Genomic DNA, 16,200 nt, shown 5'->3' with positions numbered 1-16,200 from the left:
CACTTTACACTATGAATGCGCGGCTTCGATATTGCACGTGCTAGGTAACACGTTTGACGCGTCTCAGCGGCGCTGTGTCTGAAGGCGTGGGAGGCATACAAAACAGCTGGCCTAATCACACCCATGTAGAGTAGGTAATGCAACTGTCATCTTGACCTGCAAAGTTTTAAACGGTACTATTTTTTGCTTCTTTTACAGACCATGAACATTTGGAGTTTGCATGTTCTCTCTCTCTCCCCCTGATCACGTGGATTTTTTTTCCGGGTCCTCAAAATTTCCCCTCCACATTAATAAAAATGCGTTTCTAATATTTGGCTGCCATCAATTTCCACGTGTTGAAAAGCCACTTCGTTGAGCTATCATTTGTGGCCAGGTCGCTTGTGAAAAAAGAGCTATGTATCTCAGTGGGCCTTACCTGGTAAAATAAAAAAAAAACTAGTTTTAGTTTAGTATTCTTTAAAGTGGCGAGGTGATGTCAATACAGCGCTGGATTATTGAATCTCTGCGTTGAATTTGTTGTATTGTTACCCCTTCGTGTTATCTAGGTACGCCGTTTCCTCCCATACACCAAAAACTCGTTCCTGGAATTGGCCAAATATCCAAATGCCGGATCCTCTTTAAAAAGGGTTGAGGCTATGTGAGGCTTTTCTGCGTAAAAACGTGCATGAATGTATAATTTAATCATGGTGCGATTCAAATATTTATATATGATGTAACTTCGCATTCACTGCGCGTCCCAAAAAATAGATTTCATTTTATTATTTTTTCAGTCAATCTGCATCGTTGGGCCACTGTTGGCATGTAGTTGGACAAAAATCGTCCAAACGTCCCATGTTTACTGAGTTGTTCAGAACACAATAAAATGGGACGTAATAAAAAAACATATGATTGCCGTATGACAACCTAAAATGTAAGCCAGAAACTATGCCTGCCTCATCTCAATACAAGCGCCTTGACATCAACATATTTTTACCTTATATTTAAAACCGTAGATATTCTTGGACTACACAACTGCTGTTTCTCTGCACAAGTCGTATGGCATGCAGTGGCACACGTAGCCAACTGCCGCCCATCAAGACCGCTGACATGTGGCACCAAAGCAATTCGCCGGCTTTACAGCCAAGCACCGCTGAATGGCTCCACATCGTAGACATCAACGTTCAACGTCTGTTGCTCTTACAAATGTCAGTTGCTCATCTCTGCCACACGTAGCGTGGAGGAAGAAGAATGGAGGGCATGCGGTTTGCACTGTAGAGTTCGTTTCGTGCGTGAGCACGGACATCACCTCCTTGGTGATGTAGCCGTCCTTGTTGATGTCGTACAGGTTAAACGCCCAGGTGAGCTTGTCGTTCAGTGTGCCACGCAGCAATATCGACAGCCCGGTCACAAAGTCCTGCAATCGTCGGGGCACCAAAGATACAAAGATCCCCCCGCATAGCCTTGAACAGACCTGTTGGGCCAAGTTCTGTTAGCAAGTAGCACCTATGAAGGCCAGCATGGCACACGAGGTAAGTGGGTGGCCAGCACCACGCCCAGCTGCCTTTTTCTCCCTAGTAGTGATGTTTACACACCTCACCGTGTACTCATTTGAGGCTCAGTCGACCTAGGGCAGGCCCAGAACCGGTTCAGATAATTGTCATTGGTGTTGACCGTGAGCCGGAATCAACATTGGATCGCCGGGTTCGTAGCGCAGCGCACGAACCGCTGCTTGGGCCTGGAGATTCCTCGTTTTCATGACCAAATTGATTCCATTTGAGATCCATAACCAGGTCCTCGGGTTACCACCCATCCGGCTTTTCCCAGGACAACATTATTTTTGGGACAGTTGCCCTTGGAAATCTGAACATTTTCCTGGGATTATTAAAAGTCCCTGTTTTTTTGTCAGCTTAGTAATACACCACTTATTGCATTTAGGTCTCTCCTCATTCGGTATTGCGAGATATTATTTTTTATAAAAAAAACTATCCTAGGATTTCCTAAGTTCGTTTTTGCACGTTTTGTACGTTCAAGGTGGCAACCCTACCGGGTGGCCTGGTCTTTGCTTTCAAACCAAGCCACGCATTAAAGGTGATGATACACCAGGGTAATATTATGGAAATCGTAGCCAGCGATTGCTACCGGCAATAACGGCTGGAGAAACCATCTATTATAGGAAAAACATAGTTGCCAAAATGTGGACAAATCTGATTGCTGCTCCCCCTCGTGGGAAACTTGAATCGCGAGCGAGGTCACATTACTGCCCAAGGTTGTCATGTTCTGGAGACCGTTGGGCATTTTCAACAAACTAATTTTCATTATTGGCTAGACAGACCTCCATCACTCTATGGTATTGCTGTCCCAAGTTGGCAAATTATCTCAAAGTAGTACATCGCCAGTGACAATTGCTGGAACAAAATTTCCATCAGATTTCGCCGAGTGTGTCATAACCTTCGGAGCCGAGCTGACCACGGAACCAGCCGCGATTTCAACGGGGTCAACGTGGAAGCGGGATACGCACCCCGAGATGAGGTTAACTTCTCGCCCGCATTGTTGTTTAAAAACACAAAGTGAAAATTACCAAAAAATGCAAGAGTTTAGCTTCAAATTGTCTAACTTAACACGTGCCTATGTTAAACGTGATCAACATATAATGTTGAATATCGCTTCCTAACAAGCAATCAATCCTTACTTTACGTGCCAATATCGCTCAATATTAAAGTAGGCATCAGTGTCCATCACAACCTCTGCCCCCTACCCTCACCCCTGGCCATTGAGAGAAGGGCCAGATGGGACGAAGGCTTTCAATGAGAGGGGCCAAGGTCATTGAGGGTGAGGCCTTCCCTCGGTACGAGTCCTGGTGCTGACTCTGGCCCATTTACTGGGCCAGCTGGGCCCTGTTCCCAGTGGACATGGAAAGGACGTATCAGCTCCACGCGGTCGTTTAAAATCATCCCGACTTATTGCGAGCGCGGGGAATTTTGCCGAGACTTGATTGCGTGCCCCACACAGCAATTACACTCTTCGTCTAATGAACTCGGTAGATAACTAATTTTGTTCGTCTTATCTCCCCGTTAAAATGCGCCACGCAGAAATTCTCATTTGGTGCGGTCACATCTTGATAACGCCCGCAGTGGGACACTGATGTAGTATGTGGAAAGCGCACAATGCGTTATGCCTGATTATAGTGTTTATAGGCAGTGGCATATAATTGTAACAAAAAATATATATATACGTAACACATAATAGTATATCTTTCAATATCAGCTTCGCACATAGCGTTTATGTAATTTTCACGCAGAGAGGGTCTCCCCTGAATAGTGTTTGACCTCTGCTATTGCACGATACCCCACTAAAGACGATGAATCAACATCTCACATCCTGCAGCGCGTGCACATGCCGCTCTCGCGTCAATCCGCCGGTGGATGAGGGCATCCCCCCCACACCACGTGGGTGGTGGGGTTTTCATTTGAGAGTGCTTCTTCACACGCTGGTGAGTGGATGTTCGGGCGGGGGGGGGGCAGCAGTGACTGTGGGACACCGCAGGGGCCCGACAAATGGGCTTCTGCTGCACTGCCCTCTGCTGACAACACTCTGTGGAAAAAATAGAAATAAAATAGTAATAAATTAAAATAAATCAATGAAATCACGACGTTTCGGAGGCAACACAAGTCTCTGTACGAAACAGTAAATTTAGCTGTGACGGTCCCACCTGAAGACGGAGACTTGTGCTGCCTCCGAAACGTCGTGATTTAATTGATTTATATTTTCATTTATTATTATTATATTTCTATTTTTTACCTACGTGACTTTACCGAAAAAACCTAAGAGTATAAATCCTTGCAGTCACGAAAGTTTCAAATCTAGAATTAAACCCTCTGTGATCCTCTAATTCGGATGTAAAATATAATTTTCGACTTTGCATTGTAAGGAGAAAAAAACCCCACGTGGCTACCGTTAACCATGACAGGACGGTAGAGCTTATGTAAAAAAAAACACTCTGACGTCAACCAATATTTCAGCTCGCTTTAAAAAAAACAAGAAACGAGGTGGGGGCGGGCGGGGGGGGTGAGATGCCACGAACGCAGCGGAGTGAGAGACATCCGCTGCTTGCCCAAGCGGCGACCGTAATAACGTTGACGCACGGACGGGCCCTCTGTCACCGTAATCGCCCCCCCCCCCGCCTCCTCCTCCCCACCAACCACGCGCCCGTTCGCACGGTCAACGGCGGCAGCCGCCGGAGCACCTCGAAGTTGAGCGATCCGCTGTGATCCTTGTCGAAGGCATTGAAGAGATAGTGCGCGTAGGTGCTGGCGTCTGGCAGACGACACGCGGGGAGGGCGCGCAGGCAGAGAGAGATAGAGAGAGAGTTGTACGCTCCCGTGGCTCGCAACGTTGCGTGGGTTGGCGACGGGTTAAGTGACGGTTATCAATCATTTGAGTGCTGCTGAGAATGTGTACACTCGCTCTTGCCTAGCGAGCCGAGTTTGATTTCCAGTTCACGGCCACCATTACCAGTGATGGTTGTTTGAACTGGTCCTGGGCCACCTCTAGATTTACTCAGGCTTAAATGAATACCTGGTGCGATGTGTAAACATCGACGGTTAATACCCCCCCCCCCCCCGTGACATTAAATTCTGAATTCGATGCCCTTTAAACAGTGCCAGTTTGTTCGGCCTCGGGTGTTGTTAGGACCCTGGTTAGGGCATTGCAAAGGGCCTTAGTGCTGGTCACCCACCACACCTTGTATGTATGTTGAACTTCAAGGCTATACGGGGGATCTTTGTCTTGTTTGTGTGTGCAGCCGTTCCTACCTCCTTGCGGGAAGAACTGTGCGTAGATTTGTTTGAACATCTCCTCGTCCACGAGGCCCGTGGGGCATTCCTGCGGGAGGCAAGAGCATTGGGGGACAGTTTTAATGTCAGCTTGAAATATCTGTACGTTGAACTTCGGTGCCAACCGTGCTAATCGGAGGTGCATATACAAATGACTCGTAAAAATGTGTCGTTATAAAACATTTTTATTTGAAAATTTTGGTCGATAACGTCGGCCAACTGTATTTTTCGACGAAGTGAATATCACAAATCATTAGGCGTATAACATTTACTAAATTGACTTGGCTATTTGAAATGTATCCAAAATTAAATGGAAATTATACTTTGAGGTTCATGCACAGATTGAAAAAGAACGAACAGGGGAGAACAAAAGAGGCAAACAATACAAACGAGACAACAACAACAACAAAAGATCGAATCGCATCGCGACCTCGAATTGTGACAATGTATCATCTTGAAGAGGGGGGTGGGGGAGCGGAAGAAAAATCTTCACCACATCACGAAACAAGCGGTGCGCGCGTGGGAGAGCCGTACGTTCTTGAAGCCGCGGTAGAGGATCTGCAGCTCTTTGCGGTTGAACTTGGTCTGCTCCTGCAAGATCTCGAGCCCCTCCGGACGGTGGCACACGGGGGACAGCTCCAGGTCGTCCTCCGTGCTCTCTGTGGGAACAAAGTCCGAGCAGAACGTGAGAGCGCACAGGATGGCTTCAAGGGGAGCTGATCGGGATGCCCCTCTGATTGCTTTTTGTATTCATCCGATCAGTAGCGTAACTTGCGTGGAAGCAGGCAGGGGGTGCCTTGCCCCCTCCCCCCTCCTCTCCGTGGTGGCCAAAGCAATGAGTTGGGGCCCCCTTGACAACCACCATGAGAGCTGTCGTGGCTGCATTTTGCGAATACAGAGCGACCCTCTAGCGTTAAATGTTCGAGACCGTGAGCGTAATGATGTGACTAGGCGAGAGGAGCCGCGAAATATAATCGCCTGGGTGCGACTATGCGAGACAAATCAAATCTTGGGGCCCCACCGAACCGATTGCCACAGTTACGCCACTGCATCCGATCCGCTGGCAGCGAGTGCCTTGCCTACCCAGAGGCTTCCAGTGGTGTGGAGTAGCATCGGCTGCATAGGAGAAAGGATTCATATGCGAAAGTCTCTTGTCCAATCGACCGCCCTCTTAATAGTTAGGCAACTGGGCCACCCAGACCGTGGGCCCCGGTGTACGGCAGTTGCACTGCTTGGACGCGAAACAGCTGCACCACTGGAGGCTTCAGAACATGAGGCGGTAATTTGTGGTATGGAAGTGTTTCCAAATCGCACGCGGCTGCATGCCAAGTTGCATTGAGCGGCCTGGAAGATGGTGTTATTTGTTTACTTCATACGTTGTGTGGTGTTCGGTGGTCTTAAAGGAGGATGGGCAGGCAAGGAGTGCTCGCTTTTGAATTCAAGTGGAATCCAAAAAAAAACCATGGGGCACGTGCCGATCACACTCCAGCTTGTTTGATCGCAGAGCGAGAGTTTGCAATGTCTGGAAGCATGCACCGTTAGTTTCGTCTTATTTTAACGGATAAGCAAAGACTGTGGCCCAGAGACTTTAGCCGAACGGTTCATGTAGCTAGCCTCTGCCTGCCGCTGTCTGCGTGGGGTGAATGGTGTCAACCGAGACGACTGACCACTTAGTCAAGGCTATGCCCGCGCATGCAGAGTCGGAAGAAGCCACTTTGTGTCACTTTGCCGCGTGCGTGCGTGCGGTGTGGCGAATGGGCAGGGCGTGCAAGAGGAACAACGACATGCACGTGACCGTCGTGTTAAAAAGAAAATAAAAACCTGTTGTTGTTGTTGTTTAACATTCGAGTGATGCGAGGTGCGACAGCGAGTGACGGGAGACAGTACAGACGGTGCACAGCAAGGACACGGAGTGCGGCACAAAACGACTGCTCCCAACTGCCCCTTCGCCAGGCGGGGGTCACTCGTCGATGACCTTTTACGTTTTGACAATGCAGCTGGAGGACCTATAGGGTACGTGCTGGGGTTGTTTGTTGTTTGTTTGTTTTATTTTAAAAACAAACGTTACTTGGCAAACTTTACCGGATGCCTCTTGCCGCTAGTTTTTCGTTCAGATTATATTCATGCCCGTTTCATATGTCCTGAATAATAATAATAATTACGTGCGTTAATGACCATGTAACAATTAATCAAAGAGTTGATAATTACCCCCTAAATAATAATAGTTTTATTATAATTAATTACGCAATGTTTTATTCGGATAGGTAGTCTGGAAGGCCCAAAAGGTAGATGGACCGGAAAACAGCCTAATTTTAAGAGGTGAAACTCACTGCCTAAAAATAATCATTTCCAAATAAAACAATACAGGTTTTACATACTGCATACGTAAAACAAGAAATTAATTGCGCAGGTTACTAGAAAACACTGCATAACTAGAAAGTGAACATCTTTACCCTGCGGAGGTTTGCAAACTCTCACTGACGCCGAGTTTATTGGCCTGGCACGCTGCTCTGCCCCCATCGTCCTTGATCCGTGACTCATGATCAAATTTTACAGCTCCCTATTCAACACTCCTCAACCCATCCCCCCACCTCTGCCAACCGCTCACTACCCCGAGCGCCTATAATTTACGTAACTCCCGACCAATAGTAATAATAATAAAAGAGACAAAGTGCAGTAACTAAAGAAATAAATGAACACAAACAAAATAGTAGCGAAGTAAACAATACAACGAGGAGATGCAGACGTTAGACGCGTGGACGCATGACACGTTTTTTGTTTTAAACCGGAAACCAAACTTGCTTTGACCATTCGACGAATTATTGGAGCGGGCGCAAGCAATACATTTCAGCAACCGCTGCTTAATGGTGCAGTGCCTGCCGTCAGAGCGCGTGCCCTTCCCTATGGACACAGGCAGCAAGAGAGAGAGGGGTTGGGGGGGGGGGTAGAGGGCATGGGGGACGTGGGGCACACAGTGGCATGGAAAAGCCACGCACAAATCCCATGACAACTCACAGCGGAGTCCAACTGGCATGCGACACAATATTTGTTGAGTGAACAAAGATCAGAGTATTTTAATTGTCATGTTAATATAAATATTTTTTTTACATGGGGCAAACACTTGCCACTCGTCACACGTAAAGAGACTTCGTATGATAGTAACATTTTTTATTGAACATTTTTTATGGCAAGCTACGCACAAAGCCACGGGCCAACTGGTATATGCACACGAAGCTCTTGCCAACAAGAAATATTCAATTCGCGATTTCGTTTAAAATGATATACACCGTATGTTGTGCATGGAAACAAAGAATAATTGAAAATTGTCTTAACAAAGATGTCTTAGGCCAATTAAATGCACAGTTGTAGTTTGGTTGTTCAACATCTTTACAATGAAGTTGTATCATATTTTTCTTGTTGCATGAACCGTGACATTAGTTCCAATATAAAGCAATGTGATGCACTCTTTTTCAATCGTACAATACGCCGACGTTTGCCACTCCTCATAGATAAAGTATTAACAAAATCCTCCGTATAAAATACGATGAAAGCGTACTACCGTCCATTCGATGGACACCATAAAGCCACCGCATACGTCTGTTACAAACGTAAACATTTCATGGCTATTGAAGTGGCCGTTAAAAGGTGTTGACCTCTAAAACCACGGAACATTGTGGTGGGGGGGGGGACGGGACGTCCTGTCAATATCCGTGCGCTGTGGCAATCAGCTGCTGCTCATTCTGCTGAGCACAGCATTCTCCCTGTGATCAAAATCTGGCGACAGAGGCTGGGAAAGCTTTGTGCCGTTATCACACGGAGGGTGCGGGCGGGGGCACCGCTCCCCCCCCCCCCCGACTTACATGCAGCACTTGGAGATGTGTCGGAAAACGCGCATCTTTATTTATTTTTGTATGTGGGTTTTGTGTTGTTAAAGGCCAACGCAATTAAACGTAACTTTGATCGCTTAATTCGCTTCCACGCCAGCGAGTAATCACGGCAATGCCAATGAGAGATCTTATTTTGAGCTGAGGTCACATCAACGTGATTTTGTGTTTGTTTGTTTGTCTTAAAACATTGACCCCAAGAGAGGCTACCGCACACGTTGCTACCGGATGCAAATACCGTTTTCGTGCGTTTATTCAGCAGCACTTTGCTGCTGCTGCTGAATAACTTTGCTGCTGCCGAATAACCTCAGACAAAGACCCCCCCTCGTTTAGCCTTTAACAGACTGTAGAGGCCGGAACGGCGCACGAGGCCGGCGCCACGCCCGACCGCCTTTGTCTCCCCAGTAGAGATGCTTACACACCACACCAGGTACTAATTCGAGGCTGAGTCGACCGAGGGGAGGCCCAAGACTTTAACATTCATCGACAGTCAGCCAAAATGAGCCAGTGTTGTGGGGACGCGGGGACCTTCGGCACCAAGCTATTGTGGAGCCTCTTCCCATGCCTCATGGTGTCATAGCTCCCATGTGAAAGCCCTAACGCAGAATATCCCAGGGATTGTTCTTCCACGAAGCTCATGGCCCACCATGAATTGCATCCACCGCACAAACCACGGCAGCAGATGCGCATAACCTGAAGCGCAAGTGGAAAATTAAAAGCTTTCCGGTAATGTGGCTACTGTGGTCATCCAGAACAGACGGTACCACGCATAACGATGCAATGCCCGATCCACAAATACGACGGAAACATCGCGGTGATGAACTACTCCTGATGCGGTTATCTGTGCTTGACCACCTGAATGTGAAGTTGTTGCTTTGCATCTACTACATCAGCGGCCATACGAAAGAAGAGGAAGAAGCTCCCAGTAAATCCTGAACCGCGAGGGTTTTCGGATTGACCGCCTACGGACAACTACATCAGTGGCTATCAGTTCCAATTTTGTGGACAACAATTAAAACACAAAGCCCCAGGGCGAGGCGTGCACCTGCCTGAATTATACAAGACACCTCCTCCCGTCAGGCCCAACAGCCAGTGGCTTGCCTGCCCTCTGGAATCCCTCGGAGGAGGCGTGGGGGTTAATGAGACTGTCGGTACCTCTGTGAATTACTGTTTGCAAAAAGGGCAATAACAAAAATAGACAATACCCCCCCCCCCCCACCAACAAACACCCCCCCCCCCCCAAAAAAAAATAAACACAAAGGGAGGTTAACTGCTGCCACATTGACTAAAAGAAACGATCAATAAATAATATGGTTCACCCATGTACTGGAACAAATGGCGAAGATTGAAAACGAGGAGCAAGGTTGCCGAGATATGTTGGTGTCGGTATAGATCGTGGTCCAGCGTGACCATGCTTTGCTTCGCACGATTTTAACTTCTGAATTTCGTTGAAATTGGGCACAGCGCCAGTGTAATAGTCTGTGATCATTCTTACGTTTGATTTTTTGTGGAATAGTTTGGCGCAAGAGCATCCAGTGCTTTACACCATGGGGTTTGGCGACAAATTTTATGTTTTCCAATTACCAGTTTTTAAATCGGCATTTGAATAGTTATCTAATACTAGCTATTGGGCAACAGAGAAACAACTTAAATAACAAAGAAGCATTGGCGAATAAACTTATTCAGATTAAAAAAGTGAAGGTAGAAAAATGTCGCTGACGCGTTGCATTGTGGGATGTTTAGTTTTGTGTGTGTGTGTGATGGCAAATGGCAATCCAGTTGGCAAGGCGTCGTGTCGTCATCACTGAGTCGCCGGCAGGCTATGCGCGCGGAGGTTGCAGCACGGCAATGCCTCCGTGCGCGAAAATTAAAAGTGATGACATTTCCCTCAGCCGTGGCCCTTAATTAACCGAGGGCTTAATATAATTATAATTGTGATAAAGCAACGGCTGCATAAGTGCCCACGTTGTTGGTACTTTGAAGGAAAGCGCCCAAATGTTGAGCAATTAACCCCTAATTGTTCGGCAAATTGATGGTGAAAGATCAGGAAAGCGTGTTCATTTTGTACCCAATTAATTTCCCCCTTCACTTAAGAATGTTTTTCCAGATATCTGAGCGCCAACTCGTATACAACTCAGCGGGTGATTTCTTGATCAGCGTTATTCATTCTTGAAACCCAATTCAAAGTCACAGTGATATCTCCCGCTCAAGCGAACATTCAGGCGTTGCTCGTCTCCAGTTTACAGCCCTGAGCCAGTGTGGAAATTCCACATTCCTATAGCGGGGCGAGTTTATTGGGAGGACAACCACAGTATTTGTTTTACACACCCGCGAGGGATGATGGGCCGAGTCAACCCCAAATCAGAGTGCGAACTCGCAAGATTCCGATTGTGAGCCGTTCGCTCGACCGCTTCACAACGCGTAATTGGGTAATTTAAAGTTTAACAACTTGTAAAATTAGCCGATATTAATGTTAAGGGTAAGTAAATGTACGTACATTTAGTAGTTTTTGTGAGCGTGGAAGTGCCCTCTAAAGGACGTTAAACCTTAGACCTTAGAGCCTTTACCTGGAACCGAGTCGGGCTGAAATCATTCTAAAAGAAACCTCCCGTTCCATTCCCTGCCATCCCACGTTGCTGCATTCTCCGGGTTACAAGATGCAACTTTTCCCACCTGTATTTTTTAAACGCAACGGTCAGGGGTGCGTCTTATGATCCGTTGTGTGTATGTGTGTAGGTGTAAACAGATTTGTATAACTTTCTTGACACTGGGCACGTACCTTACTCTCTGGGGAATCTTATATAATTCCAGAAAATACGGGAATTAAATGAACAATACCCTTTAACAGCCTTAGTCAATCCGCTGCTAGATGAAGGCCTCCCCATATTATTGCGGTCATTGTTTTTATTGTTATAATCAAGCACTCTAGTCAGTGCGTGACGAATTTTTCTACATCGACATCTATATTTAGCCTATTCGCACTTTGTTGAGTGAGGTGAACGGTTCATACTTTGAGTTAACATTCCGATCTGTTCCATCGTATTTCTTATTCATATCCATAAACGGGCATTAAAAATGCACACACACACACGCGCGCACATCCGCTGCACGACCTGGTTAAAAAATAAGTATTTGAAATTATCGTAAACATCCCTTGATGTGGGTTGTGAGCATCCTTGATTTTAATGCACACCGCACGATAATGTTATGCACGGTGGTCGTCGATAGGTAATTCCCACTCTGGAATAACGAGATGCATCGACTCGGTCACACGGGGAAGTAATTTTAAGAAAGAAAGGAATTTATGCAGAGGCTGTCCAGCAGGTCACGTCTGCGTGCCGTTTCTGCCATCAACCGCATCGACGGTTAATACCCCCCCCCCCCCCCCCGTGACATTAAATTCTGAATTCGAGGGCCTTTAAACAGTGGCAGTTTGTTCGGCCTCGGGTGTTGTTAGGACCCTGGTTAGGGCATTGCAAAGGGCAGCCAAGAGATTGCTGAGAGCTGCCAATGTTATGGGCTGCTAACTGTTGACCCCTTGATCTAAACCCTGGGTGTTAATCTGGGAAGTGTCTAGCGGATGTTTTATTTTTTTATTATCAGGCGTTCACTGGGCGCATGTGCACACACGACTTGCATTCCGAAGGTTGCCAGTTTGATTCGATCTCCGGGCGCGGCAGTTCAAACAACAATACGGGCTTCTAACCCCCCCCCCCCGCCTATCATCGCCTGTGTCCACTCAGCAGTACAAATGGGTCCGCCAAAGTGAGTCTATCGTGCGGGTAGCGTGTTGCGGGAGTGAAGTGTGGAGACTCACACCTCCTTTAAGACGTCCGGGCAACGTGGAAAGAGTAGGCCAAAATATCCACGAGACATGCTCCAAAGAGCTCCCTCCTATCTAGCGGACGTTGTTTCAACCAGCAGTGGCGTAAGCATTCAATTACAGGGCTGCACCTCTAACTTTACGCCGAGTGTACGCTGTTTACTGGCGTTTTAACATTTTCAATAGTTGCGTTGCTTTTTTATTACTCTTATTTCTAATATTTAATGAAGCCGTTCACAGTTCAACGAAAATAATTTCACGCTGATTTTTCCCTTCTGTAAGGCGTCTGCTTTATTGTTGTTAGAATGGCAAGGATTGATTGTCGCGTAAGTTATAGTGCGCCGTGAATGCTCCATCAGAGTGAGCAATTTATTTCGCGGGAGGCAAAGCGCGCGATGCATTACGCGGAATTTGCCGCGCGGGTGGTTTTTTTTCCCGTAAAAATTAAAACGTCAACTTTCGGTGTTCTTGTAAATAAAACCGAGAAAATCCTTCTGCAAAGAAAGAAATAATGTTATTTAAAGTGACGAAACGATAAATTGTGATTAACAACGCGTGCACACCTTGACAGCCGTTGTAATTACTTAGCAGCGAGCCGATGTCCCTTCATCGCCGCACAGCGTAAATCTTCAGCTTTTCATATTGCATTTAGAATGCACTGAACGCGCATTTGTAAAACAACAACAACAACACAACGGAATCGGGGAAGACATTCGGACGCACCAGCAAATGTCTCAGCGGTAATGTTCTCGCGCCCGAACATTAAACCTCGCAATGTCTGTACCCGCGCTCTCTGAAGTGTCAGCCTCATGGAGCTTTGCAAATTTGCACAATAACCACCTGGCGGCCTGGGATGTCCGCTCGGTCGTCTCCACCGTCATCACTCGCAGTCACATCCTCAGTCACGCTCGCAGCCACATCCACCGTCACGGCATGAGCGTGGATGTTTTTTTTTTATTTATTGAAACAATTAACTTCATTTATCAATTTATTTCTTCTGTAGGCGATATGTGACAAGCGTCGTCGATCAATATGCGGACGAGCGCTTTGTAAAAAAAAAATCTACTAGTGCGAATAGATAAATAGATTCGTTTGTTTATTTATTTCGCGTTAAAGTCGAGCTGACATGAACTATCAAGCCACGAGACAATGCCAGTTTGTTTTGTATCTCCCCCCCCATCACCCGAATTCATTTATTTATGAACGTTTATACAGCCTGGCCAGCGAGCTGCGCTGTGGATTAGACGACCCGAGTTCAATTCCCGGTCCCCGACGAACAACAGCGATGAGTGACAAGGCCGCTCCCCCTCCTTCACCAGCACCGCACTGATCGGTGTTGTGAAGAATAGTGACCCCCCCTCCCTCCCATGGCTGACATGGCGTGGGGAAACCTTCAATCCATCGCTGGCTTGAGAATGGATGGAAATTTGTATTATTTTTCAAAACGGAATAACCACTTAATGATGAAAAATAAGAATAGGTTTTATTCTGGACTATTTTTCGGAGCAGGCAAAAATTGTTATTTTCCTGCAACCTCGGGCAATTTAATGTATTATTGTCTGTCATAAGAAAGTGGGCAACGATGAATGCGGTAAGTTTTTTTTTAATTGAAATAAGAAATATGTGTTTATGCACCACGGCCGATGGCAGTGGCACAAACATATTCTGCATTCTTCAAATGCCAAGAGACGTGTTCACCTTAACCCCAGTTGAAATGTGCCTCATTTATTCATGCACTGCAATAAAGATGTATTATTTTTATTTCTACTACTATTGTTGACGGGCGTGGCTTCTGTTGGTGAAGTATATGGCTGTTAGGAAGCCATCAGTGGCTCCCCTATGGTGAAATAGGTATTGCCATCGGAATGTGATATTTCCACCACAGGCTCTGGATAAAGACCGCCCAGGGCTCCAAAGAGTACGCAGATGGATGGAAGTGTGTTTATTTACTTGCTTAATAACGACCCATAACTCTCCGCAAAAAAATGGAATCGTGCGTTTCTACACAGTTTTGCTTTGTGCGCTGAACAGGATGCCGACGTGAGAATGGAGCGCTCTTATCAATAACATACGTCTTCTTGGTTCTTTCGGTAAAGTCACGTAGAAGGGAAATAATACAATAATAAAAATAAAACATAATAAAATAATGTTCACGACGTTTCGGCCACAACGCAAGCAGCCGTCCTGTTCTTCACCTGAAGAACATCTGTTCTTCACCTGAGGACGGCTGCTTGTGTTGTGGCCGAAACGTCGTGAGAATTATTTTATTATGTTTTATTTTTATTATTTTATTATTTCCCTTCTACGTGACTTTACCGAAAGAACCAAGAAGATGAATCCCTGCAGTCACGAAAGCTTTAAATCGAAACAATAACATACGATTGTATATGTTTAACGGGCCTGGCACCGCTGATGAGATCCTGAAAGTCAAAACCGGTCCAGAGTTTGCTTGCTTAAGCAAATGCTGGTCGATGACATTGGTCAGGAAGGTGTATCGGCTGATGGACAAAAATATGTGTATATTGTTGTGGCGATGTCAGTTTAACAGGGAGGTTTTCGCGACCAATATGATCCATAATAGAGTTTTTTTTGGGTTCGATCGCGTAAATATAAATTTGTCGTTAAACCCGCCACCACCTGACAGGCAATTAGTAAGATTTGTCACGTTAACAAAACATACCCATTCGTTACTAGTACAGCACACCGGTGTGTTGTTGGTAAACCCACAACATTTATAGTTAGGAAGTATGTAAATGTATGTATCTAGTTATTTATTTATTTATTTGTTCCCATTCATACTCTAGAAGAGCCTCGATCCCTCCCCAAAATTCTCAATTTTTTTTATCTTGCATTCTTTATTAGACAATTCGGGTTTGTGATTTGATCCAACAATGACATTTCCTTTTGATTTGATTGTCTAGTTTATCGCTTTTATTTTTGTCTGTCTTTCGTGTGCGATTCAACTCGCTCCGTTCGCTTGCATAGAATAGTTAATCGAGAGTAAGCAATACACCCGATTAGGCGCGTGTATTGCGAGCGTAAGTATCGATATGATTGACGAATCGATGCACTGGCACACACACACACTGCAGTGCCTAGGTCCAACCTGGTTCTGCAGTGGGCATTACCTTTTGCTCGCTTGCTTGACATTTAACACAGCCGTGAAATTCGCTGTGCGCCGTCACACCCAGGTGCCGTCATTAATCTTTCACACAAATGACGCCAAAGCGTTGCGTTAATCCGCGCTCGGCCTTTATATTTATCATAAACTGCAAGGAGCACGATGTCGTGTCAACTGCTTGCGATAAAATCACGGCAATGCTTGCAAGAAGCGCACGGGGAAAACATTGCCCGCATCGCTGGAACACGTTTGGGCATTCTGCTGCTGAAACGGAGCCATCCTGAAGCGTCAAGAGATCAGGGCGGGGACGAGCAGCGGCTCCGGCGGCGTGACGACGATCCCTTGTGGGTCTCGGGAATCCGTCATGCCGAGGGCCACGCCATGCATCGCACGGTCATCGAGCGTTACTCCCTCGCGTACGCCGTGGGTCCCCCCCCCCCACCCCACTCTGGCGTGGCATGTTAACAATTGCAATTCGAAATAATAATCTTGATTTCGACAGCGTCATTTTGTGCGTTTTCTTTGTTGACCTATCCCGGCGCCTCCGATTAGCACGGCTGG

The 16,200-nt window shown here is 46.4% G+C and overlaps 1 protein-coding gene across 1 annotated transcript in view; it reads right to left on the bottom strand.

The window, feature by feature from the left end:
• Positions 1 to 16,200, bottom strand: part of LOC144717566 (A-type potassium channel modulatory protein KCNIP2-like) — a 41,668-nt gene that overhangs the window by 2,062 nt on the left and 23,406 nt on the right. Inside the window, exons 2-5 of the mRNA XM_078592986.1 lie at positions 5,346 to 5,470; positions 4,791 to 4,860; positions 4,223 to 4,293; positions 1,286 to 1,393 (exon numbers count right to left, since the gene is read on the bottom strand). Coding sequence (XP_078449112.1) covers positions 1,286 to 1,393; positions 4,223 to 4,293; positions 4,791 to 4,860; positions 5,346 to 5,470 — 374 coding nt within the window. The remainder of the gene's footprint in view (positions 1 to 1,285; positions 1,394 to 4,222; positions 4,294 to 4,790; positions 4,861 to 5,345; positions 5,471 to 16,200) is intronic.

This window comes from Lampetra planeri, chromosome 4 (genome assembly GCF_965212315.1).
Source record: "Lampetra planeri chromosome 4, kcLamPlan1.2.h2, whole genome shotgun sequence".
Classification (NCBI taxonomy): Eukaryota; Metazoa; Chordata; class Hyperoartia; order Petromyzontiformes; family Petromyzontidae; genus Lampetra; species Lampetra planeri.
Note: the sequence above shows the minus strand (reverse complement) of the source record. Positions and strands in the feature narration are given on the sequence as shown.